The 26,145-nt window shown below is 42.3% G+C and overlaps 1 protein-coding gene across 3 annotated transcripts in view; it reads left to right on the top strand.

Moving 5' to 3' along the window:
* Positions 1-26,145, top strand: part of C6H1orf21 (chromosome 6 C1orf21 homolog) — a 146,732-nt gene that overhangs the window by 25,252 nt on the left and 95,335 nt on the right. For 2 of the 3 annotated variants that reach the window (XM_053391078.1, XM_053391080.1), the window contains one exon: positions 19,780-20,000. In XM_053391078.1, the coding sequence (XP_053247053.1) occupies positions 19,907-20,000 (94 nt within the window). In that variant the 5' untranslated portion in view covers positions 19,780-19,906. Of the gene's footprint in view, positions 1-10,360; positions 10,383-19,779; positions 20,001-26,145 lie in introns of those variants that run through there. The other variant, XM_053391079.1, reaches the window with a different exon arrangement.

Genomic DNA, 26,145 nt, shown 5'->3' with positions numbered 1-26,145 from the left:
GTCACAACAATTTTTCACACCCTCACTGGTGTCCCTGGCTAGCATTTTTCATAGTAGGATATTAGTCAGTGGCACAAAACAGACCCCAGATGTTAAAAACAAAACAAAACAGCCATCAAAAGTTTGGGAATGGCAATTCCGCTTGTCAAAAAGGAGGATGCTGGTTTATAGAGTACAGTTATTAGCTAGGGGTAAGATGGCAACTTTGGGAGCCCTTACATACTTCAAGCACTTGGAAATATTTCTGAGAATTTAAAAAAAAGAAAAGAACCCTGAAAAGTTTGAACTGCTTTTCTCTATTTTCAGAATGCTGTTCTCATTTTACAACAGGCAAGTCTTGCATCCAGATAACTCTTTCTTTTCCTGAGCATTAATGTTGTTTTGTCGTATCTGTCATACCTCATTGGGGTCAAGTGCTGAAGTTTCCTTTCCCTCTGTTGCTATACGGTAGAAGAGAGAGCTTATTCTAGTTTACCTTGCTGACATTAGCGACCTCTAATAACAAGTTGAAGCAGCCCTTCTTGAGAGTCAATGTAGCTTGAATATAAAAGTTGTTAAGGTGGCACAAGAAGTGAAGTTCTTGTGCATGTTCCTCTGGAAGCAGAGTTTGAAATCCATGATGCTTGGCTACTTGTGACCTTGGTGAAGTTGGGGACAGACAAAATTAGCTACTACCATACGTAGGGATGACCGTGAATATAAGTGAATGAGGCATCCCCCTATGAATGCATCTATGGATGAGCCTTGGCCAGGATGCCTAAGTGCAACGTTCAAAATTAGCCAGGCACTAGGCGCATTTTGCACCTGGCTTCCCTGGGCACCAAGATAGTGCCTGACATGTCCACCATCTCGGGATCATTGGATCTGGACTGTTTTCACACACCAACACCACACCCTGTGGTATTCTATCAGTTATATTTTATCTGTACAATTGGAATGAATTTCTGGAGCCAAATTGCTTTTTCTGGGCAGCCTGAGCAGGAGCAGTCACCATTCAGAAAAAGAAGTTGGAATAGGCAAATATATACATAGTCTGTTCCAGGATCAATTGACTTTTCTTCTTCAAGTTCTCAAAGCTCTTAAGCTAGCTCAAGGTTGCCATCTGAACTAGTCAGATGTTTAACTGATAATCAATCACAGTCAGTCCATCATTTGAAAAATAAGACCGTAGAGCTGTTTTGCCCCAAAATGGCAACTAAACATTCCATTTTGGTGACTGCAACCTTGGTTTAAGGAGCCATTTGGTACCCAGCTTATATATAAGAGTTTCTCGCACTGCCTAAGTGGAACCCGTAAGTACAGAGGATCTACAAGTCATGTGATAGATGAGGTTTAACAGTTTGCATCATATTTTGCGGAGTTGTTACTATAAATGAGTGGATTTCCTGCCCCCTTCCCAAGCCACTCCTTTCAAATCCGGATGCTGCTGAGCTTAATTTTTTGATGCTTTGGGATTGGTAAAATAGAATTGATTTTCACTGAGTGCCTGTTGCACTTCAGTGATTTTAAAGCACTTCACAATAATCAGTTGGTTACTAATGGCTGCTTTGTTGGCCAACATATTCCACAGTTATTGACTTTCAATAGAATTGCAACAGGCAGAGATAGGAAGAACCAATTTGGATTTTGCTTGACTCCCAACAGTCTGATGCATTAGTCAGCCATAATGTGCATGGCCCATCCCAAACTGGGCACCAAAGCTAGCATCATCTTGTGCATGAACCTGAAGAAGAAAAAGTCAGAGAAGTTGGTGTGTCTAGTGGCTGATGGAGACAGTGTCATCTGCTTAGAAAAATAGCTGCATATTTGTTTACAAAGCAAGCATGGGACCATGGATATGGATGACTGATGGATCAGATTAAAGCCCTGAATGTGTAGATTGAACACAATACCATAAGGCAAATGATTAAAACCTGAGAGATGCAAGTTGCTGTTTATGCAAGCCCCTTAGCTATTGGGTAAGATTTAAAAGCTCATTGACTGAAATTAGCACATTTTAGCCACTGGCTGTACCACTGTTACAATTTTTTTAAGACTAATATTCCAAATGCTAAAAAGTTTGTAAAAACTCAGCATGTAGGTCTTGAGGATAGCAGGAAGGGCTGCTAAGAATGAAGGGACAAGGTAGCTCTAACACTGTTGACCCAACTACCAGAAGGGTGTTCCTCATCTCTGTCTAGAATGCTGAGGCCAGAATTATTTCCCTCTCTCATACTTCTGTCCATGGCAATGCTTTCTCCTTAAATTCCTCCACTTGCTTCCTGTCCACCTCTGGATCCAGAACACACTCCTTATTTGTACCTCCTGAGTCCACCATGGCCTTGCCCCCTGTTTGATGGGTTCTGAGGATACAGCAGTCAGGAAGCTAGACAGCTTTTATTGTGTCCATAAGAGGAACAGAACAGCAACAGGAAACGTCTGGCTCCACCCAGATACAAGCAAGCTCAGTGTTGCCTCCTGTCTAAAATATATGATGGCACTATCCCCCCCCCCAAAAAAAACCCCAGTCAGGTTATTTTACACTCCATCTTTCATTCAATCATTCAATAGGTTTCTGCACCCTCAAAGGACCCCATCGTTTCTGCCTTGCTGCTGCTTATATGTGGAACTACCTCTTGGCATACCTGCATGATGCTACCTCTCACTTCCTTCAGATCTCTCCTTCTGCAAAGCCGTTGCCAATCCTCCAGATGTTTTGGACTACAACACCCATCAGCCCCAGCCAGCATGGTCTGTGGTCAGCGATGATGGGAGCTGTAGTCAGAAACATCTGGAGGAGTGCAAGCTTAGTATTCTAACTAAGACTAAGCATATTGAGCTGGAATAAAATTAGTATTTGTTCCTGCCTCTGTGTGGCTCCATTATCTTAAATTTAAGATTGCATTTATATATATATATTTTATTTAACAAGATATATGCTAATTGATTGTAGCAGAACATCTAAGTGGTTTATAATTATAAGCAAAAACAGTTAAAAAAATTAAAAAGCATAAAATAATTAAGTATTTGAAAAAATTTAAACACATATTGTAAGATAGAAAGACGGTATACAAATTAAAAACGATGATGATCAACATCTATGTGTCTGTACAGGCTTGTCTAAAAAAAAATGCTTTAAGCGGGCGCTGAAAAGAGTATGGGGAAGATACTTGCTTGATCTCAGTAGGCAGGGACTTCCAAAATGCAGATGTTGCCATACTAAAATACTGATTTTTCACAAGTGTAAAATGAGTGTTTTGCAGCCTCTGTAACTGTACAAGTTCTGTCAAGAGACCATATACAGTGGTACCTCGGGTTACATACGCTTCAGGTTACATACTCTTCAGGTTACAGACTCTGCTAACCCAGAAATAGTACCTCGGGTTAAGAACTTTGCTTCAGGATGAGAACAGAAATTGTGCTCCGGTGGCGCAGCAGCAGCGGGAGGCCCCATTAGCTTAAGTGGTGCTTCAGGTTAAGAACAGTTTCAGGTTAAGTACGGACCTCCGAAACAAATTAAGTACTTAATCTGAGGTACCACTGTATGTGGTAAGACGATTGCACAATTCAGCTGTTCCCAAGCCATTAAGGGTTTTAGTAACTCTTTAGCTTGGCAACCAGTGCAGATCTCTGAACAGAGATCCCAGGTGCTGCCGTGATCCCACTCCTGTCAGCAACCATGCTGCAGCATTCTGTGCCAAGTGTAGTTTCTGGGTCAAATGCAAGGGAAGCCTCACATAGAGTACATTGCAGTAATCTAATCTTAAAGTCACCAATCTCTGAACTACTGTGGCCAAGCTCTCCCAGTCCACAAATGTTTAAAGCTGTTATACCAAGTGCATTTGGCAAAGGCCCTTGGGACAGGGACCTGTCACCTTGTACTTCTAAGTCCTGTGCATTTTAAGAATCAGGGTATATGTGGGATTTTTAATGTAAATTAGAGTGTGAGTTTAGAGTAGACAAAGAGAAAAGCAGTGTTAGGTTAGGTTGTTGAAGTTTGGACTGAAGGGACCTGAGTTTATTTCCTTCCTCATTTGCGAAATGTGCTGGGTGACCTTGGGCCAGTCACTCTGTCTCAGCCTAACTTCCTTCACAGGGTTGTTGTGAGAAAAAGGGAGGAACTGCATATGCCATTCTGAGCTCTGATATGCATAGAAAAGGGAGTTTATCATTTCCTCCTTCCTTTAAAATAAAGGTGTCCTGCCAAACTGCTGCCAGTTGCATATAGTTGCTAGGCAACATGTCCCCTGCCTCTCTCCTTGTTGCCATGGTACTTCTTCCCATCCTTCTGTGTTGGTGCTGGTGCAACATGCTTTTGCCATCCTAAAAACTGTGAGGAACCTCTCTGCTCTTTGTATAGCTGCATTACAGTTGGTCACTGCTAATCTTCAGTTGTATGAAGTTTGCTGGAAAGCTTATCCAAATCAAAACATTTCTCTCTCACGGAGAGAAGTCATTTTAAAGCAAGGTTTCCTCTCCTGCCTCCAAATCAGCAGTTAAAAGCAAAGAAGTGATGAGAAGTACATTGCTTATTTAATTTGGACCTTTTGGATTGTTGTCTATTCCAGTTGGGCACTTTATTAAACCACAGTGCACTGCATGGACAAATATGTGAAGCCACAGCCTGAAGTCTTCCCCAAACAGATTCCTCCAAGGGTATCCCTTTTCTCAGTAGGAAGACCACTTACTATATTGCTCTGAGTTTGGGGCGGGGGTGGGCTGTATGTCTGAGATCCCTTCCAATTCCTGGATTCAGCATGGATTCAATTCCTGGAATAGCCAAGTCAGCTTCCTGGCGAGGTGATGGCCCTCTAAATATGAAACATTAAGGTAACAAAGGAAGTGGTTCTATATCAGATGGTAGGTAGAATGACAAAGGCAAGAGTGGAGAGTTAAGAGCTAGAAGCTGGCAGGCTGCAGGCTAGACAACTGAGAGAGACAGAGAGACACCTGACTTCTGTGAATCCAAGGCTGTGGCTATAGGGCAGCGGTTCTCAACCTGTGGGTCCCTGGATGTTGTTGGACTACAACTCCCATCATCCCTTAGCTCTGGCCTTGCTAGCTAGGGGTGATGGGAGTTGTAGTTCAACAACATCTGGGGACTCACAGGTTGAGAAAGGCTGCTATGGGGGAAGCAAGACCCTCTTGGGGTGTTAATGCTGTGAACCTTTCCATCAGTGTTAGAAACTGGGATAGAAAAGCTAGGAGCCAAATGGCTCCTGTGACCTAGGTTGTGGGCGCCAAAACAGAATGTCTAGTCGCCATCTGGGGTGGTGGCAACAATTTTTATTTTTTATATTGATAAACATGAACGAACACACAATTCACATAAGAGACACATTGTTAATATCACATTTTTTGTCAGAAATTGCTAATCCACGTTTAATTTGGTCTTTACACTAAAAATACTGATACCATACTTCAGTTTTTGAAACACTCTACTCATTATTGTTAAACTCCTTAACATGTTGTCTGTCTTTAACACATACTTCGAGGCTTCAAAGCACATACATTTCAGTAGTCCTCCTTGAGTGTCAGCCAGGTGCAAAAAAAAGCACCCAGATTTTTTGAGGTGCTCGCAGATGGGGAATTTTTAGGCTCAGAATGCACCTGGTGCCCTGCTATTTTCAAACCCTGCTTTCCATCATAGGTTGTATATATGTGTGTAAACAAACAATATATTTCTCATTTCCAAAAGGAAATGTGAACCCTGGGTAAGAGCCTGGAACCCATGGAATCTTGTACCACTTGGAGATTGGGTAGTGTGCAACAGCATTATAGAAATTTCTTTATTTCACTTCACTAGAAATTCTCAGGGTGTTACATAACGCTTCAAGAGGGTTCAAAGTCTTCCATGAAAGATCCATGACCTTCACAACAAACACTATAAAGTAAGCGAGTCTTAAATTGAAGCTGGGGTGCAGGGAGAGCTTGCCTAAGGCCACTATTTACATTTATGTATTCAGTGAAATTTTAAGGAATGAGACATGCAAGCAGGTCTTAACTTCGCCATGGTGAACTCGTTTTCTGAATTAATACTTTTATTTTTAATCTCTTTTCTTTGGTTTGTGTGTGTTTGCCTGGAGCAGTGAATAGTAATAGAATCATAGAATTGTGGAGCTGGAAGGGACACCCAGGGTCATCTAGTCCAACCCAGGCAATGCAGGAATCTCAACACGCGGTCCTCCATCCAGTCTGAACCATACTGGACACTGCTTAGCTTGGCAGACGTGCTTGCAAATTTTATTGCTGCACCACTAGGATGGTTTTGTCCCTTCTCCTTCAACCCCACTGCAAGTTTCTCATTTCTGCAACAAGGCTTACCCTCACACGAGTATAGCACTGAGGCGGAAGTAAAGGTTTAATATTCTCGGTTAACCCTTAGCTGAAGAACTGTGGGTGGAACTTGTTCTTCAACCTGGTTTTCATTAGGTTTTCTTTACCAGCCTGTCTGAAGTTGCATCATTCAGATATTGTAAATGGTACCATTCCTGACATTGTTATTAGCTCTTGTGCTTCTTAGCAAACATCTGATATAAAATGGAATTGCAATGAGGGTGGTGTCAGTGGTGTTTTGATTATTATCTGTCTGTAGGCAATGCATACGTTGACTCCCCTGGCACTGCCTTTCTGCTACCAGTTGATATTTTTCCAGGGGCAGCCATGATCTAGGTGTTGTGTAGAGTAAGGTCTTTGTCCAGAAGATCAGGCAATTCGGTTCAGTTTCAAATGTTAGTAAAAGTATCTGGAAAAGAATATCCCATAATGTTAATGGACGTGCAAATCTGGTGTTTGGCTTTGGTAGGGATTTTTGGGGTGGGGTGTGGAAGCCTCTCTGTTACATCTTTGTGCACACACCCAGACTGAGAAGGGAATGGGGAACAAACACACTGCAAACACCAGCCACACCTTTTGAGGCAACCCTCGTATTAATTCAGATCGGCCCTCACCACTGTGAGTTAGTTCCTACAAATGCAGAGAGCATTCTCATCTTTAAAAGTTTTAACTCTGAATGTGAAAATTAGGAGTTCTGTGTGTGTGGTTGCATTCTGAGTATGTGTATCATGGAGCTGTATTCATTTTTATCATTCTTGTGCCACAATCTCTGTACTTAATAGAATAGCATAAGGGGGGGGGGGAGACAGCTTCCAACAGTGAAGGAAGCAACAAGGGGGAGGAGGAATGGACCCGAGAGAAGCAAAATAAAGAATCCTTGTGAACAATGTATGTACATAGACTTAGACTTCATTTCAGCTGGGGATGGGGATAAGATCTTTAACCAAAAGCTTCATGGCAAAGGTGGGTATTCGGGAAGAGGTTTCAGGTACAAAGAGCAACAAGAAATTGGGGAGAGCAGGAGTGGTTTGTGCAACTGAATGTAATAGATTTTATGCTGCAATTGTACTTCTTTCCATTATATGCAGTAGGCTTATTTCCAAATAAACATGTGAAAAGACTGTTATTAGAACAGGGTGGGCGAATCACCAGGTGCTCTGATCAGCAGACCCAGAGACAAAATAAAGCAAGGACATTTATCAGTGTGTTGTGAGGCTGGTTTGTGTGTGTGAGTGCATGTGAAAGAGCCCTTCCGACAAGGTGGCTCGCAATTGCTAGTCTCTATATTCTTCCAGCACCATTTTAGCCCTAGGAGATGCGTCGGCAGTGGGAGTGCTGACGTAGGCAATCTGCCAGTTCCCTTTCGCATCTGAACCGGCCCACTTGTGTTTATGACATCCTTGCAGATTGCAGCATCGAAAGCTGGCATCTCCTGCCTCTGGTGTTTTCGTTTTTGAGGGAACTCCTGCTTGACGTGTTCAGTGGCCTGGCCTGACATTTATGATCTGCTGTTCCTGCAGCCCCGCCTTAGATAAATGCTTTGATAGGTATTTCCTAGTCATTATCAAGGCTGCAGACATTCAAAATGCAGCTCATTATAAACATTGTGGAAATCTACTTGGGCATGGAAGCCTGTCATTTTTCAGTTGCAGTAGCAGCAGCATGGCTGTAATAATTTTCTACACTAAAGGTTGCAGAATTTATATCTGTATCTATATCTGAGGCTTAAACTTTTTTCTTTTTCAGTGCGAGATCTGAATATCTGATACCTTTACAATGCTGCATAGACCCTGTTGGTTTTTTTATTTTAAGAATCTGCTTCATATAATTTTCGTTTTCCTTGTCTGGTACTTGGTAGACCTTGCCAACATGTTTTAAGCATTAAAGCATTAAAGAATAGAAAACTTAACATCTGTTGAATCCAGAGGGGGACCTGCAATTTCAATCTTGGCACTTGGTTTATTTCTGTCAATGGGCTGCATTTGGCAATGGCAGGGCTGGCCTGCTTTTTGTTTTGTGTTGTTGATAATGTGAAAGCCTTTAGCAGCATATGTTTAAATTTCTGTAAGTAGGAGAGGCCTGGTCCTACCTTGCCACCAGCATATTTGCCCTGAAAATGCTTTGTACTGCACTGAGTTATCTCTGAGAGTAATAGTGATTTGTGCCAACCTTGAAATTCTTCATTGCAACCCTCCCCCCAAAAAACCATGCCTGCATTTAGCAGTTAGAACAGAGCTCGGAATAATTGAAGAGCACACATAGTATGAGGGAAACAGCATATTGGAGGAGTCGCTGTATTTAGCCAGCCTGCTTCACTGCCCAGCTGAGGTATTCATTAATCAGTGCTGCTCCTCCAAATGCCATGTCTCTTTGATTGATGAGCAGAGTTTGCAATGTTCAGACCTTGTGGCTAGGAGACATTTTGTTTCTGTTTAAATCTGAGGCAATCGGTCAGCCGATATTTGGGAGCTAAGCTCCTCTGGCCACCATCCTCTTATTGATTTGTTTATAGACATGCAGCATCTATTTATAGACATGCAGCATCTATTAAGTTGACCTATTTCAATAGGTTGTGCAAGCCCACACGGCCGTGAACTACTTTTAGGGGTGTGCGTCTCTCTCTCTCTCTCTCTCTCTCTCTTTGCACATGGTAACGCAGGGCAAACTGGCTTGCTGGAACAGAACCAATTCCTTATCTAATCCATTGCTTCTGTCTCAAGCAGCCGCTAGCCAGATGCCTGGAGAGGCTATCTAGTGAAGTAATAAAGGGTACAGTTGTTCTCAGTTCTCTTTTTCTAAAAAGAGGTACCAGAGCTCATCAGGAACACCTCCCTTGTCCGCTTAAAATGGCAGTGGTGCCCAGTGGTGCCGGAACTGAGTTCCGGCGAGTTCCAGCTGAAAAAAAGCCTTAGTGGTTCCCTATTGTGTGCCTCTAGATTGTGGTGACTGGAAGTGTACTTCTTTTGCAAAGAGATTCTGTTTAGTTGCCATGGCTAATAGTCCTACATCCACCAACCTCTGATGAAGAGAGGGGGCAAATCAGGATGGGACCAGATTACAGTGGTACCTCTGGTTGCAGACGGGATCTGTTCTGGAGCTCTGGTCAGATCCTGAGGTTTCCGCAACCAGAGGTGCTTGTTCTGTGCATGCACGTGGTGCAATAGAGCACATGTGTGTGGTGCAAGAGTGCTTCTGCACATGCACGAGTGACGAAACCCGGAAAAATACTTCCAGGTTTGCTGCTTTCGTAACCCAAAGTTTACATTGCCCAAGGGTAATATAAGCTGAAGTTCTACTGTATTTGGGGCTCTCTTAAGAGCCTGGGGTTGTAATGTTTGGCATCTGGCATGGCCAGGAGATTGGCAATTGTGTTTACTTTCAGATGCCCTGCTTGGATTTCTTCAATCTTCTACTGGATTTTAGTATCATTTGCTGAAGACATCTCCATTGCCTCTATATCTTTATATAGGAAGGCAGTAGGGTTGGGCGATTTCTGGTTTTCAGCATCGTGATATCGCCAGCTAAACGTTGTGATATACCGATATATAACAATGTTTGAAATAAGGATGGAGCTGTGTAGAGGCTCTGGTTGGCTTTATGGTTTTTCCTGCATTGTGGTTTTTGCTGGTTCTTACTCTTGTGATTTCCAGCCTACTACATGAGGCAGCAGAGAGCTGAGCTGGCAGAGTTAACAGGAGCTGCAGAATCAAGAGAATCATTGGCTGGCTTCACTGTTTCCCCCACATTGTGATTTTTGCATAGCGTATACACATCATGATTCGTGAAATATTGCCAAGTCAAAAATTATGAAACTGATATGACGATATGGACCTCGAACGGGTTTTGGACAATATATCAATATATAATATGTTCAATATATAGAAACCAGTTACCACCTGAATTCATGATTCAGCCAGGATCTGAAGCCCCTGTTGCTTCCCTTGATGGTCACCACCTGCTTAGCTCTCTTGCCCGCTTGCTCTCCCGGTTGCTGCTCTTACTTTTCTTCCTCGACTGCTGCCAGCTGCTCACCTCATTTGCTTGCCCACTCTTCTGGGAGAGAGCAGGTAAGCAAGCTGCAGTAGTTTCGGGGGGGGGCAGCAGCTCTTTTTACCTTCTTTATCCTGGCAATGGGGGGGGGGCAGAAAGGGCACATTTGACAGATGGCATCTTCCTCTTCCCTGCTCGCCAAAAAATCCCTAGAAGGCCAGTACAGAGCTGTATGAGGGTTGGGTAACAGAAAACCAAAAAATTTAACTGTACTTGGTTTTTGAATTGTTTGGTATGACAAAGTGGGTTTCCTTGGTTTTAGCTTGGGTTAAAAAAAAAATTAAAGAAAGATGCTCATTCAGTGTAAAGTGCCCAGTGACTGTCATGTGTATTAATAAAAAAACCTCAAATGGGGCAGCAGCAGAAACTGATGGGGAAACTTGCAGAAGTAGAGGCGAAGTAAGCTGCATATAAGTGCGTATTCTGTACACTTGCTTACTACTTCCTCTGCCAATCATCAGAGGTGAGGGATGGCTCCCTCTGGGGGGGGCTTTGTGCATCCACTCGCTTGCATGGGTGTAGTCATCCATTTTAAGTTTGTGCCTCTTTTTTAAAACTAACGCTTCTCAGGTTAGTTGATTTTTATTGGGGGGGGCAAGAGATGTGTAGCTGTGTCAATAGATGAAAAAAGTTCAAAGTCAGGGGCAATAAGCAAAAAACTTTCCTAAGGCTGGAGACAAAGGCAATTTCAAATGCTTGTTTACTGCTTCTGCTTGATCAAGCTTTTGCTCAAGGTATTTTATTTGCTTTTTGCTGGTTAGAAGTCCCAGGGAAGTCCTCATCCCTTGTAATGTTTCAAAGGTGTTTAGTGGAAAGAGTAATATAGGGTATTTTGTGCAGTCAGTTCTTGGTTTTTAATGTTACTTCGTTATTTTATTCATTCGATTAATTTGTGGACTTTTTTCCCCTTCTACATTTTGCACTTTGTAAATCAGTTTTAGACACAGTGAAAGCTGCATTGTGTAGAGGATTTATGAAAACATGGGGTAAAAAATTATTAAATAATGAAAACGAAAATCCAGGTGTGTATGACTGTGTCTGCTAGCAGCATCTGATGACTTCCAGAGCACGCGCCCCCCCCCCTTCTGGCACTCTGACTTGGTCATGCACCGCAGTGGTGAGCGCCTTCCCTCTGGCTCCTTTCCTCATGTGTCCGCACACTGTAAAATATAATTGCCATCAACAGGTGTCCTCATAAGTATTAAAACAATGTTTAGGCCAGAGCAATGGATTGCATAATTGTTCTGCGACTTCTTCAAAACTCATCAGGGGAGATCTGTGATGGTGGACAAGCTCCCATGAAACCTTCTACTGGGCCCACCACGACTAGTCTTCCTTGCAGTGGGCAGCCGCATACCACCCTCCCTGTTCACCCTGCTGTCACCCTGTGACCTCTGCAATATGCCCGAGAAACTTGTGCAATTTCTATGGAGTTACATCATCATCATCATCATATTATTATTTATACCCCACCCATCTAGCTGGGTTTCCCCAGCCACTCTGAGCGGCTCACAGCATATATCAGGACATACTAAAACAGGTGTTGGCAACCTGCAGCCCATGGGCTGGAAGCGGCCTCGGGGGCCGTTTAACCGGCCCATGAGCCGCCCCAGAACCGAGTCGCCCATTTGGTGAGTCCCCACTTCTGCAGCCTTGGAAATCACGTCTGTGTGTGTGCAGACACGTGCAGACACCAGAAATCGCTCATGTGCGCTCGCTGTCTGGCCCACGGAGGGGGCTCCGCGGGACTGATCTGGCCCAGGCAAGGTAAACCTTGCCGACCCCCGTTCTAAAACATCAAACATTAAAAACTTCCTGATACAAGACTGCATTCCTAAAAGTCTCCTAAAAGTCAGATAGTTGTTTATTTCCTTGACATCTAAAGGGAGGGCATTCCATAGGGAGGGTGCCACTACCGAGAAGGCCCTCTGCCTGGTTCCCTATAACTTTGCTTCTCACAGTGAGGGAACTGCCAGAAGGCCCTCGGCGCTGGACCTCAGTGTCCGGGATGAACAATGGGGGTGGAGATGCTCCTTCAGGTATACTGGACCAAGGCCATTTAGGGCTTGAAAGGTCAGCACCAACACTTTGAATTGTGCTCAGAAACATACTGGGAGCCAATGTAGGTCTTGGGGGCCACTCCCAGTCACCAGTCTAGCTGCCGCATTCTGGATTAGTTGCAGTTTCCAGATCACCTTCAAAGGTAGCCTCAAGTAGACAAAGACACTTCCTCAAGACAAGTCAAAAATGTTTCTTGAAGGCAAAAACTTTGAAAACCACCAGTACAAGGCATGCTTATTATGCTGTTTCATACATGGTCTGAGACTGAATGGTACTGCTGTCATCTTTGACTCATTTCCTGTGAAGGAGCTAAAAATAGAGAAGGTGAGGTTTGTGCACAGGCCATGACAATATATAATTTTGTGTACAGGGTTTTGCTTCATCTCTCTGACTCAGCTGCATGTTGCTCTGCTTTCCATTCTGAGCATCCGGATGATTTCTCAGCCACTCAGACGTTTGTGTGGCGCACATTGCAGTGACAAATGTTAGATTTTGACACTGAACAATTCATTTGTAGCACCCCCTCGTTTTCTCCTTTCTCCTAACCTTTCTGTTAGCTATGCCCTATTTTGAACATAATGTAACCCCATTAGAAGAAAAGAAAACCAACAACATATAGCCTTTAATATACAAAATATGGGGTGCGGTATTATGATTATTACTATTACAGTCATACCTCATGTTATGTCTGCCTCATGTTACGTTTTTTCAGGTTGGGTCCCGCGGCAACCCGGAAGTACCGGAAAGGGCTACTTCCAGGTTTTGCGCTTCGCGCATGCGCAGATATGGCGCTTCAAGTTGCGGGATTTTCACATTGCAAATGGGACTCCAGAATGGATCCCGTTTGCAACCGGAGGTACCACAGTACAGTCAAACCTCGGTTCTCAAATGGCTCCATTTTTGAACTTTTCAGCTCCCAAACGCCAAAAACCCAGAAGTAAATGCTCCAGTTTTCGAAGGTTTTTCAGAACCTGGGTGCCCAGTGCAGCTTCTGCTTGAGTGCAAGAAGCTCTTGCAATCAATTGGAAGCCATGCCTCGGTTGTCGAACGTTTTGGAAGTTGAACGGGCTTCCAGAACGGATTATGTTCGACAACCGATGTTTGACTGTATTATAGTGTAGTCAGGCAAGGCCAAAGTTGTTGATTTTTTGAAATTTCAAACTCCCACAACTCACAAACAGGATGAGATAAATAATTAACATTTTAGATTTAAGTTTAGCTTTGATCATTTAACAATTGTACAAAATACGAAAATGGGATGACATGAGGTAAAAAAGTTGGATCACTTGATATGGAATGACCCTACTGGATTGTTGATGCTGTGAAGTTGTTGTGCTTATATTGTAGGATGTGTGGCTCTGCTGTGGAGGAGGTGGCCATGACAGATCTTGGTGGGAGTGCAAATGGGCCCACAGAATACACAGTCACTGTTAGAAGTGTCCTGGTTGTCGGTATTAAATTAAGTCAGTCATCCTCTTCTAACACAGACAAGACATGAGTAATATCTTTTAATACATTATTATTATTAACTTTATTATGTTCTTGGAGGATGTTGTCAAACGAACCTTTAAAAGACCTAACTTTAGGGACACAATGAGCATGTGTCAATCAATTCTCTACCCTCCCCAAGGTTGTATGTTTGAAATAAGCTAATTGACGTGGGTGGCGCTGTGGTCTAAACCACTGAGCCTCTTGGGCTTGCCGATCAAAAGGTCGGCGGTTCGAATCCCCGCGACGGGGTGAGCTCCCGTTGCTCGGTCCCTGCTCCTGCCAACCTAGCAGTTCGAAAGCACGTCAAAGTGCAAGTAGATAAATAGGTACCGCTCCGGCGGGAAGGTAAACGGTGTTTCCGTGCGCTGCTCTGGTTTGCCAGAAGCGGCTTAGTCACGCTGGCCACATGACCCGGAAGCTGTACGCCGGCTCCCTCGGCCAATAAAGCGAGATGAGCGCCGCAACCCCAGAGTCGGCCACGACTGGCCCTAATGGTCAGGGGTTCCTTTACCTTTAATTGAAGAATTAGCACCCCAAATTGCCTCACAACATTTGAAAGACTAACTTGTATTGTGGCTTAAGCTTTTATGCACTGGAGTCTACTTTGACAAGTGGAAGAAGTGATGAAATAAACACACAATATATGTGAGTGTGAGTGTGTGTTAGTATGTAGAGTGAAAAAATGTAAGCGGTCATAGATCGCTCACCATGACATAGCATTTGCGCTGTGAGATTGTTTTTGCTACTGCAGACTAGCATGTTTATTTCCTGGGAAATCATTTCCTGAAATGTGAATTTTCCTGTTATCTTCTACTACTAGTCTACGTGTTTCTCTAGTCACACTCCTCCTATCCTTTATGTTGTTGTTATTACTCTACTTGATTATCTGCCTGGATTCATCAAGACAAGCCATAAAAAATGCAATGTGGTGATAGGCACAGGAAATCAAAACTCATAATGAGGGCACCAGCTTCATAGAAGAGAGACTCCTCATTTCAGGGATATTAACATATATGTGAACATAAATCTTGTACAAACAATAGATGGAAAATCGGGGCACAATGCATATATTGATGTTCTTCTGCATTCTTGTTCTCAATGAGCTGCTGTCATAGATTGTGCACACGGAACAATTGCATATTGCTTTGTATTTTTAGTTACTTAGCACAGCAGGGGAGGCTTAGCATTTGTTGTGGACCTATATAAGGAACCAGAAAACATACCTGCCTTTGCATTTGTTGTGTTGCATTATGTGTATTCATTTCACCTTTGGTGTAGTGTCTACATGAACTTGTTGGGCAGTGGGACCCCAGATATTTGTGTTTAAATACCATATGATCCATTATTTCATTATAGAAACATGTTAGCATGTCTCAGAATGATTGTTTAGTCTGGAGTTTAAATGAATATTTCTTTATACAAAGGTTGTTAAGAGTGCTATTTGAAAAGGAAGAATTTCTTGTAAAAAATAAATAGATGCAGTCATTTTTTAAAAGCTGGTTTCATAATCCCTCATTGGGCATAAAAACCAAAGATAAAATGATTTTTTTTTCATTATATAGATGAAGATGGGATTTCTTAGACTTTCACATTAAAAATTATTTTATTTCTAAATTTACTGTGGTAATGGGTATCTCATACTACTTATGCCAATAATCTTCAAATCTTGTTCTGAGGAACCCAGGAGTTGCTTCTAGTTTTTTCAGGGAATCTTTGGCGTGAATACTGGTGACAGCAGATGAAATTTGCTGAGAAACAGATTTCCCTCTGCCCTTAGCCTCCTTCAACATTCAGCTGCAGAGGGAGTTTTGGGGGACATGCTTGGTTTGTGTGGGGTGACCTTGAGGCCCCAAAGACCTGACTGTGTGATCTGAGTGTGGACTCTAGAGCTCACCCCAGAATCCTTGGCAATTGACAGGAATCCATAGTAGACAACAAGGCTGATCTCAGTCAAGGTAGAAGTTTTCGCTGCAGGTGAAAAAATGGAAAGCTGTTTGCTTAGGCTTTCAAATTGGTCAAAATTGGACTTTCCCTTCCTTTCCTTTTGCTTCGTAAGGGGAAATTAATTGCTCAGGAGACCAAAATTAAAATATTGCACAGATAAATAGTTTCTGTTTACATGTAAGTCTCTTTTTTGTTGTAGTACGTAGTAGTACAGTGGTACCTCAGGTTACATACGCTTCAGGTTACAGACTCCGCTAACCCCGAAATAGTACCTCGGGTTAAGAACTTTGCTTCAGGATGAGAACAGAAATCGTGCTCCGGCGGCGCGGCAGCAGCGGGAGGCCCCATTAGCTAAAGTGGTGCTTCAGGTTAAGAACAGTTTCAGGTTAAGAATGGACCTCCAGAACAAATTAAGTACTTAACCTGAGGTACCACTGTACAATGTTGAGTTACATGGTAGGGTATTTTAACAAGCAGCTCAATTGATTTTTCCATTTGTAATTTCACTGCAGCTTCTTCTTCTTAATTTAAGGTATGAGTGAAAACCCAGCGGAGAACTCAAACTGCCGTGCTATCACACAAAATTAAAATAAACTCAGAAGGCATTATTTGCTGACTTTTACTCCCTGGATTCATGTTAGGACATCATGTTCTTTAAGTACCAGGTGCTGAGAGCAGATCAGGTTGGCAATCTCAACCTAACTCATAAGCAGAAAGAAGAGTTCTTTGTATTCTTCAGAGGACGTGGTCTAACTGGGTAGGACAGTTTGCTGCACTTCTTATGTCAATATCTCTAAGCCTACCGGATCCAGCAACGTCTGAAGACACCCCCTGCCCCCAAGAGGAGAACACTGGAGAATTCATTCAAATTAGATAATATTCAGAAGATTTAATTCTCTGAAAACCCCAAAGTGGAATATCTAATCCCCGTCTCGTTTATCATTCACAAGCACCCTTTGAAGTTGCTTTAGGGTGAGTGACAGTGATTGGCCAAACAACAATCTATCCAGCAGACTATAAGCCCAAGAACCTGCCCACACCACACGGCACATTACCCTTCCCTCTCGCACATGGTTGCAATTAACCCATTAAAAAGAAAGGAAAGCATTAGTTTCTCTCTAACACAGAGACCTGTACAAGTCACTTGTGACCCACTGACAGAAGCAAAAAAATACCAGTTAGAAACATCTTCTGTAGACACCTGAAGGCAGCCCTGTGTTGGGAAGCTTTCCATGTGTGATGTTCAGTTGTGTTTTTGTATATTCTGTTGGCAACCCAGTCGGATGGGCAGGGAAAACAGCAGCAGCAGCAGCAGCAACAACACTTCCCAATTTACTATTTCCTGTCTTTCTACCTTAAGGCAATGCTTCCTCAAAACAGATGACTTTTACACCCCTCCGGGGTGGATTTGATTTAAATCAAATTGATTGAAATTACGATTGAAATCACTAGTCAATAAGACTTGATTTAAATCACTAGTCAGTAAGACTTGATTAAAATCATTTTTTTTACAGAAAGACTCATTCTTGTTGGTATAATCTTAATATTTACAAGCAGATGAAAGTTTCATTTTTGGAACAATAAATTTTCAGAGTAGTTTTTACAGTTATATCATAAATTACTGATGTGGTTATACTATTAGAAATATATAGGCAGATAATTATGAAATTATTGTGATGTTTAATAAGTTAACTGTTTATATTTGGATGAGTTTTCTGCTGTACAGTGGTACCTTGGGTTAAGAATTTAATTTGTTCCAGAAGTCTGTTCTTAACCTGAAACGGTTCTTAACCTGAAGTGTGCTTTCGCTAATGGTGTCTCCCACTGCCGCTGCACTGCTGGCGCGCAATTTCCGTTCTTATCCTGGGGCAAAGTTCCTAACCTGGAGCAACCACTTCCTGGTTAGCAGAGTTTGTAACCTGAAGCGTCTGTAACCCGAGGTACCACTGTATTCAATTTGTACATGTTTTGTGGCTTTTTCTGACTCCTTCCTAAAGAGTCCCTTGCTTCAAATGTGCAAATTGAGTATCTATGTAAGAGTGCATGTGAGGCTTTTTGTGTGTTAGTCTATTTAGATGTCCCATCTGGCATCCAATCAGCCATTTTTACATCAGAATAGTGGTTAGATGTGAACTAGGAGTCTGGAAAGTGGAGTTGATTATTGAAACAATGGTCTATTTAGCATTGCTTCTGTTTATTGCTGCTGGACTGTTTTCACTGAAAAGCTGTGCTGTTATCTGCCAGAGTTTATGCTTGGAAATTGTAGGCTTTTGTTGAATACCCGGGATTCATTCAGTCATCCAAAAGCCAGGCATCCTTTCCCCCAGCACCTCCATGTGTACCAATATTCTGGGGTGATCCACTGCATCATCACATTTCTAATTTTGCAAATTGATAAAATTCTTTTCACATTTATATCCATGGGCATAACCAGGGGGGCAGGGAGGGACAGCTGCCCCCCAAATCAATAAAAATCAATAAAAAACATAGCAAATGGAGGTTCTGACCCCCCCCCCAAATCCTGGCTATGCCCATGTTTATATTTACTACTAAGGAACCCCTGCAGAGGATTCTGGGAGCTGTGGTACAGTATACAGTTTCACACAAGACATTGACAAGGTCTCTTGGCCTTCCCCATCTCTGTGTGAACAGACAGAGCATGCTAGAACACACCTAACATGCCCCTGTAGCTGTGTGTAAAAGGAGTGGATAGATGGTGGTGGACATCAGCGGCAGACCTTGTGGCCTCAAATTTCAGCAGAACCCTTTGCGATACAAAACATTAGCACCCCCCCTCTCTCCATTTTAAAGCATCGTTGCAGCGTCCCCTAAGGCTTTGCACCCAGTGCAACTGAACCAGTTGTGCTTTCCTAAATTCCCCTCTGTGTACATTTGTATGGAGGCCATATCTGCACTCAAAGTTTTGGAGTTCATAGTTCAAACTAGACTCCTGGTTCTAGTATTAGGAGAGAGGGAAAATATCTCCTCTTTCTCCACTTTCTCCACATCATGCGTCATCTTGCACACTTCAGTTGTATTTGCACCTTACTTTTTCTCCAGACTAAAAAGAACCTAAATGATGAAACTTCCTCATAGGGAAGTTAACATGGAATCCACCTTTTTCATACCTGGCAAACATACCAGGTAAAAGGTGCAGTATTTTCTTCCATGTCAGCACTATAGTTGGTTAGTGTTCAGTCTGTGACCTAGATCCCATTAAATATATTTTGGTACGTAATGACTGCATTCAAGCATAGCAATAAAATATGGTTAGTGTTATGGGAGCAATCTGCAGCAAGACTTGGGCGTCCCCACCTCCGTGAATTCAGAAGTCATGTTGAAAGTAATGGTGGTTTGCCTGCTTTGTAGATTCAGAAATTCATGGGAGTTGTTTGCTGGTGGTTTGTTTGTTTGTTTGTGGTAGCCATCTCCTCCCCCCCCCCACTATAGCCAAGTGTGTTGTGACTGCCCAAGGGTGAAAGTTTGTAATTTGCACATGATACTTGTTTTTTGTAGGACTGAAGCCAACTCTGTGAACCGCTAAGAGCTTTTTAGAAGGTGTTCAAAATGTGCTACTAGAAAGTACCATGTATGAAAATCGGAAAAGTCGAATTATATTTACTGCTGTCTTTGTGATGACAAATTTTATTGATTTTTTTTAAAAATCCTTTTATCCAAATGAAAGTATCACCTTCCCTCTCATAATTCATGGATGCTCATGAGTAACAAGTGCTGTAGATGTCTGTGGTTTCCCAGGCATGACTTTTGGAGAGGAGATATATTTTATTATGTAAAATGGGTCTTGGTTCTTGCTTGTCCTCTCCTTTAGGCATTCCACCATGGAGAGCATCGACAATAGCTATTGGACTCATACAACCGCTGACTTTTTGTCCTGTTTCTCTTGTATTATGTCAACAGGTTAAAAAAAAGTGTCCTGACAACAAAGCTGGAAGGCGGATTACTCCCCAAAATAATAAAGGCCATGTGTGCACATCTGTAGAAATGGTTTGCGGCTCAGTCAAGCTGGAGCTAACTAAATGAAACTATGGGCTGTGCGTCAGCCAAGCATGTTTCTGCTGTACAAAATGAAGAGGAAGCTCAGAAGGGGAAAAACTACCAGAACGGAGATGTATTTGGGGGTGAGTGTCATCATTTGTGGCTCTTGACCATTTTGTTGGTAGTCCTTGCTCTACTGAACCCTTATTTCCCTGTTCAAACTCTGCTCTTTTTGTCATTTCTGAACAGTTCTCCTGTTCTTTAAGATTTGCTCAAGGACTTATTCTTGGGATGCGATATTTTGGGACACAAGTGTTCGTTTAATAGATGTTCATGATATTCAAGTCAATGTACTTTGTGAAAAACGGGGGGGGGGGGGGAGAGTCAATGTACTTTGATTCCCCATGAGCACAGAAAAGCAACAGAGTGTGTTGCAAAATAAAGCTTCTTGAAAGTCTCTGTTACTGTTGAATGATGGAGGCTGTTGAATGATGTTTGTTCAAGTTTCTTACTGAGAATAAATTCTCAAGGTAATAAGCTGTGTGTTAGAAACACTGAGACATTAGAAAAAGATAAACTTTTCAAAGGAGATCTCCACCTTACTTACTGGAAATTAAGGAAAAGATGTTAAATGTTATAAATCACAAAATGTGTGCTATCTTTTGGCAGCCTTTGCAGCAGCATTCATGTGTGGCATATTTAATTTCTTTTGGAATTGGGCTCTTTTAGTGTTACTGAAGTCAGTGGATTTAGGTGAACCCAAGTTATATGCAGCAGGCGAGCTGTGGAATTATTGTGGTCTAGCAGATTAGCTAAGAGTGTGAGTTGTGAAAAGCCAAATCTCTTTATTTGTAATGCTGCATCAGGCTAGTCATGATTTTTCTTGAAAGTTTTTAAAGAGGAGACTGGAGAAATATATGTTAAAGGTGATTTAAATTTGGAAGAGAATATAACCTGTGTTTCTGGCTCCTGGGAGGATAAAGAGACAGTTCTCAGTCTCCCGTACAGGAAGGCCTGTGGTCTGCAACTATGCGGTCTGAATATTGCAAAATCGAAATGTACGGATTGTATGGCTGGAACTATGTACATGCTCTCCTATTCAAATGCCACAGTCCAGCACATGCATAGATGACACATGGAAAGCAAAATCCCAACAGGCATACCTCTGACACCTGTATGATGCCTTAATCTCATATCATTTGTGGGGCAGTTTTTGTAGGATATCACCTTCCCAAAGCCCTCCTTCTGTATTCCCGTTAGTTTCAGTTGGCTTCTCATTAATGCAAGGCTTTGGAAAACCTTGACACTTTGGGGAAAGGTAAGGTACAAGAATTTTAAGAACATTGATGCCTTGTTGAAAAAACGAGACTGGCTTTGTCTGTCTTTTGTCATTCATTCTTGTGTCCTCACATAGATAATCTGAATAATAAGCAGACAGATCTATTGTGGATATTGAAATGGTGCTTATATTTAGAATAACAATGCACATATTGTCCTCACTTATATCCAACATTAAAAACCATAGTTTAAAATAAAGGATGGTTTAAGATGCACAAGTGCTTTGTTCCCTCCCCTCTCCTGACTGTGCTGTTCAGAGGAAGAAAAAAAAATTTAGAGTCTGGCTAGTCATCAAATGTCTACCTACTTCAGGATTGTGGCTTGGTTTTCTCCAGGCAAAGCACTGGCGGCTTACCACTCCTGGTTTGTTTGGATGAAGCAGATGACAAGCCCAGATTCACACATCATGATGAGCCAGACTCTGACTAGTTTTCTCATGTGGCACAGAGGAACAAATCGCTTGTGCCTGTTAATCAGCAGCTTATTTTAGGGTACAGTTTAACCCGGCCACTCATTCTCCTTTCTTTGCTCTAAAATTGCTTGAAGCACATTACGGAGGTACATTGCATGATGTGAATAAGACCTGTAACATTACAAGGTTCTTAAAAGTTGCTATTGAACTCCCAGAATGTTTAATGCTGAACAAAATAGTGTATTACACATTTGTAGAAATAATCAGGAAAGATTTTAAGGAAAACAGGAAGCCCTCTGCCCTGTTGGTGGGCAATGCTAGCTGGCATTGTAAACGTTTTGTTGCCTGAGGCATAGCAACAAATAGCGCCCCCCCATCTTCCTGTCTGGTACCTTAAGGCCTTAATTCAGGATGTTAGTTGCAAGCTATTAGCAAATAAGGCTTAAGTCAAATATGAGAGTTGTTGTTGTTGTTTAGTCAACTCTTTGTGACCCCCTGGACCAGATCACGCCAGGCACTCCTGTCTTCCACTGCCTCCCGCAGTTTGGTCAAACTCACGTTGGTAGCTTTGAGAACACTGAGCTTCGAGAACAGTGAAATGTGAGAGTACCAACAACAATTGAAGCATATGCTGATTGCAAATTGTTGGTCTGCGGGATATAGAGCTCTCCTTCATCTGTCTAGAGGCACACCATCCAACGTGACATAGGAACACACACACCTTGAATTAAGGGCTTCTGGTATTGGGATTAGGGCAGCTACCCACAGAGCAATCTGCTGCCTTTTAAGCAATAATTAATAGATTACCGTACATTTCCATAAAATTGCATTTTACCAAACCTCAGTGTAGTCACATTTTCAGATGTTGAAGTACAGGGAACTTAAAATGCTATGGTTTTTTGCTAGACAGAGAGGGCATCTTAAATCTCTATTGCTGTTGTTGTTTTGCATTCCCTGTTACGTTAACACACCAACATCAAAATGTGTACCATTGTTCCCTAGCACCACTCATTAAAATTTGCCCTTCAAAATTAAAATAACTCCCCCATCATTTACCAATTAGGTTTTAATTGATCTACAAATAATCAAAACTCAAGGCTCTAATTTTGGGCCCTTTGCTTTCTCTGTAGAATATACAGTGCCTCCTTGAAGCTGTTTCTTTTGAATTTATTTATTTTAGTGCTGCAATGGAGCACTGTGGAACTGCTTGTGTACTAGAAATCCTTTGTGTGCACAGTTCATTGTATTCACACCTTTAGTGGCCTAACCAAGCTGTTCACTTTTTATGGCATTTCAGTGGAGATGTTGCTGTGTGCCAAGTGAAGCGATTATTATCTTTTGTTTAACTTGACTGCTTGCTACTGAGCACCAGCCGTCCGTTTCTAGAGTTAGCTGCAAATGCAGACTTGATGGCCAAAACATGGGTCTTCAGTGAGCATTGATCCTTGATGGCAGGAGACACTCTGCTTACTCAGAAGGAGACTCGAGAAAGTTTGAGTTCTGGTGTGGCAAAGGAAATAGGCTTCAGTTATGGAGATGGCTGGAAAAGGGAGACTTTGGGGGCTCCAGAATAATGCTTTGGAGTAGTGCTGCTGCTCCTGCTCCTATATTGATAGTCTTCTGCACCTGCATTCACTGTGCCCAGAGTAGCACCACCCTGTGTGGAGCATAACAAGCAGCCAACTTTCCTCTTGACTTTAGAGTTGGAAAGTTGTGCTCACCACCGTTACACAAAGGTAGAGAACATAAATGGACTGAGGAGGAAAGAGTGGAGCAGAGAAATGGAGCAGGGTGGCGGAGCATTCTTTTCAAAAGAAAGTCAGTACAAAATCTCCAAAACCACATAATGCAGCACTTACTAGCCCTGAATTACAGGGAAAGTGAGCAACCCATGATGTGTTGGTGACTTCGTCTGCTTCTTATCCTGGCTTTCTCACACAGGATAGAGGGCAGCCATCTGTCCTGCATGAGCCGTGGAACAAGGGAGCTGATGGAGCGGATTGTTCCACGTCCGATAGCAGTTTGGGGAATGTCATTTTTAGCATAGTACCACTGAGCACAATGGGGAAAGAGAGGCGGTGGCCTTGCAGGCTCTCCCTGCTATGCTGGCTTTCTGCTTGCAGCAGGATGTTATGTAGTTCACCTGCAGTCTGAAGGGGTTGTTTTAATTAAATTCCCATCATTTTTGTTTCTAGTGAATAGGGAGATTCACTAGAATTTTCCTCCTGAACTCACAGGCAGTCCATCGTTACACATTTCATTACACATTTAATGATGACCATGAACTATTTTTTTAAAGTTGTCACACTTTGGGTGTGTGACAACCAGTAAATAAATCCACAAATAAACAACTTATTTCTCTGGCTGACTTTGATTAAAATTATTTCTTTAGATAAAATAATATATACAATGACACAGACATTTCTGCCCTTTTCTTTTCAAAACGTTGCTGCTTCGAAATGATGGGCTTTGTAGAGCCAGCCTTAGTTCTGTTGGTTTTATCTTTCATAGAGCTAGAATGAGATTCTGATTTTTTATTTTTTAATTCATGTATATTTAAAATATATTATCTATATACGTTATAAGCTATGATGCGTGCAAACCAGGTCGCTGTCCTGGCCCCACCAAGACTATGGTGACAGAGGCTCTTACTTGAGAGTAAGGAAGATACGTTTATTGAGGCAGAGAAGAAATAAAGGCTCAGCAACAGGTAGTCTATTCCGCATATTACTAAGGGTGCATCCAGATTTCCTTTTGTACCTGCTTTCCAGGCACAGGCCTGTGCTTTAAATTTCTGTGTCCAAGTTTTCCCCCTTTGCTACATAAATGTCACTGTTGATTCTCCTCCCATCCATAAACTTGGTTTCCTAATTTAAATGCATTGGGTTACAGAATGTACATTTATTGGATCAGGCCTGGTTCATTTAATGTCTGTTGCTAAAAATACAAGAAAATTATTATCTGCTGTGATCCATGATAGAGGAATTGGAACTGAAGGTCTCACATGCTTGGTGGCATGGAATAAAAATGTCAATATTTTTGAATTGCAGAACAAATCAGAATTTTAGTTTCAGAGTGTGTGAAATATGGGATGAATAATTGTCAGCCAGAGAAATTGTTTGTTGCCTGTTGGTTTTTATGAGCATTTTTGTTAAATATTGTCAACATAGAGTTCTAAAATTAAACTGTTTAAACATATTGCATAAAGATAAATTTTTAAAAATACTGCAAGGACTTTTGAAAGGTGAAATTATTTTATTTGGTAGACTATTAAATCTTAATCCTCCTGGGTTTTCATTACTAAGCAAGACAGGGAGGAGGAAATTTGCTTCAGTTTTACCCTCCCAAATTTTGTATCCACAAATATTAAGTGATTCATTTGTCCTACAGTATGTTTAACAAAGTGAGGCATTGTTGAAAACAAATTTCTGTAAAGCGGAGTGTGTCTCCATAAATTAACTGGAACTTGAGTCTTAGCAGAGGTTGCATTTATCCCAAGGCACCAACTGACCATCTTGCCTGCTTGGGGCCCCTGTGCAGGTATTATTTAGCTGAAAAGGGAATAGCATTCTTGAGACCCCAAACTGGTAAGATCAAACAACTTAGTTCGTATGTGAGCTTTTCTCTCTCTCTCTCTCTCTCTCTCTCTCTCGCTCCGTTGTCGTTTGTTGACTAGGTTGACAGTTCTTCTTTGGCAGCTAGTTCATAACCTTTAGTCCACCTCTTGGGCATTGCATGTGACTGTACTGCCTTCCTTCAGGACAGAGCAGGCGTGGGGAACCTGTAGCCCTTCAGATGTTGGACTGAAGCTCCCTCCTAGCATCCCAGAGCATGGGCCGCGCTGGCTGGGGCTCATGGGAGTTGGAGTCCCTCCAGATCTGGGCGGTCACAGGTTGGGCATCCCTGGGGCAGAAGTTCACAACTCCAAGCTTAGTGGAGCCAGACAGTCAGAGATCTACTGGCAAACAATTTGCAAGCGTATCTTTCAGAAGGTTGATAGTTCACCAAAAAGACATTCTCATTGGAGAGGGAAAATACAGTTTGAAATTTGCCAAATTGATTTCCTTCTCATTGGCTTTCTGCATTGCACTCTGCATTTCCTGTCAGAAAAGGTGTATGGCTTTATGGACTGTGGCTTCTGTTCAGCAAAAGCCCATGGTCTTCTCCCAATACTACAGGGGAACACATATGCAAGAGGCCTGTAGTTGCTGAAGTTGCTTGTGCCTGTTTTTGTGACAAATCATTAACTGGGAAAATTCCTCAAAAACCGCTTAGAAGCTGCCTTCTGTTTAACATCAAATGTTATTGAATCGTTGGGGCACAGAACCTTTTCAGCTCTGCCACTCTTTGCTATTAATCCATTTCCACACATCCTAGGGTCTGGGGGCGGGCAGGGGCAAGCCTTGTGCATAGCAAGGAATACAGCCACTTGTTGTTGTTGTTTAGTCGTTTAGTCATGTCCGACTCTTCGTGACCCCATGGACCAGAGCACGCCAGGCACTCCTGTCTTCCACTGCCTCCCACAGTTTGGTCAAACT

The sequence above is a fragment of the Podarcis raffonei genome, chromosome 6 (genome assembly GCF_027172205.1).
Source record: "Podarcis raffonei isolate rPodRaf1 chromosome 6, rPodRaf1.pri, whole genome shotgun sequence".
Taxonomy (NCBI): domain Eukaryota; kingdom Metazoa; phylum Chordata; class Lepidosauria; order Squamata; family Lacertidae; genus Podarcis; species Podarcis raffonei.
Note: the sequence above shows the minus strand (reverse complement) of the source record. Positions and strands in the feature narration are given on the sequence as shown.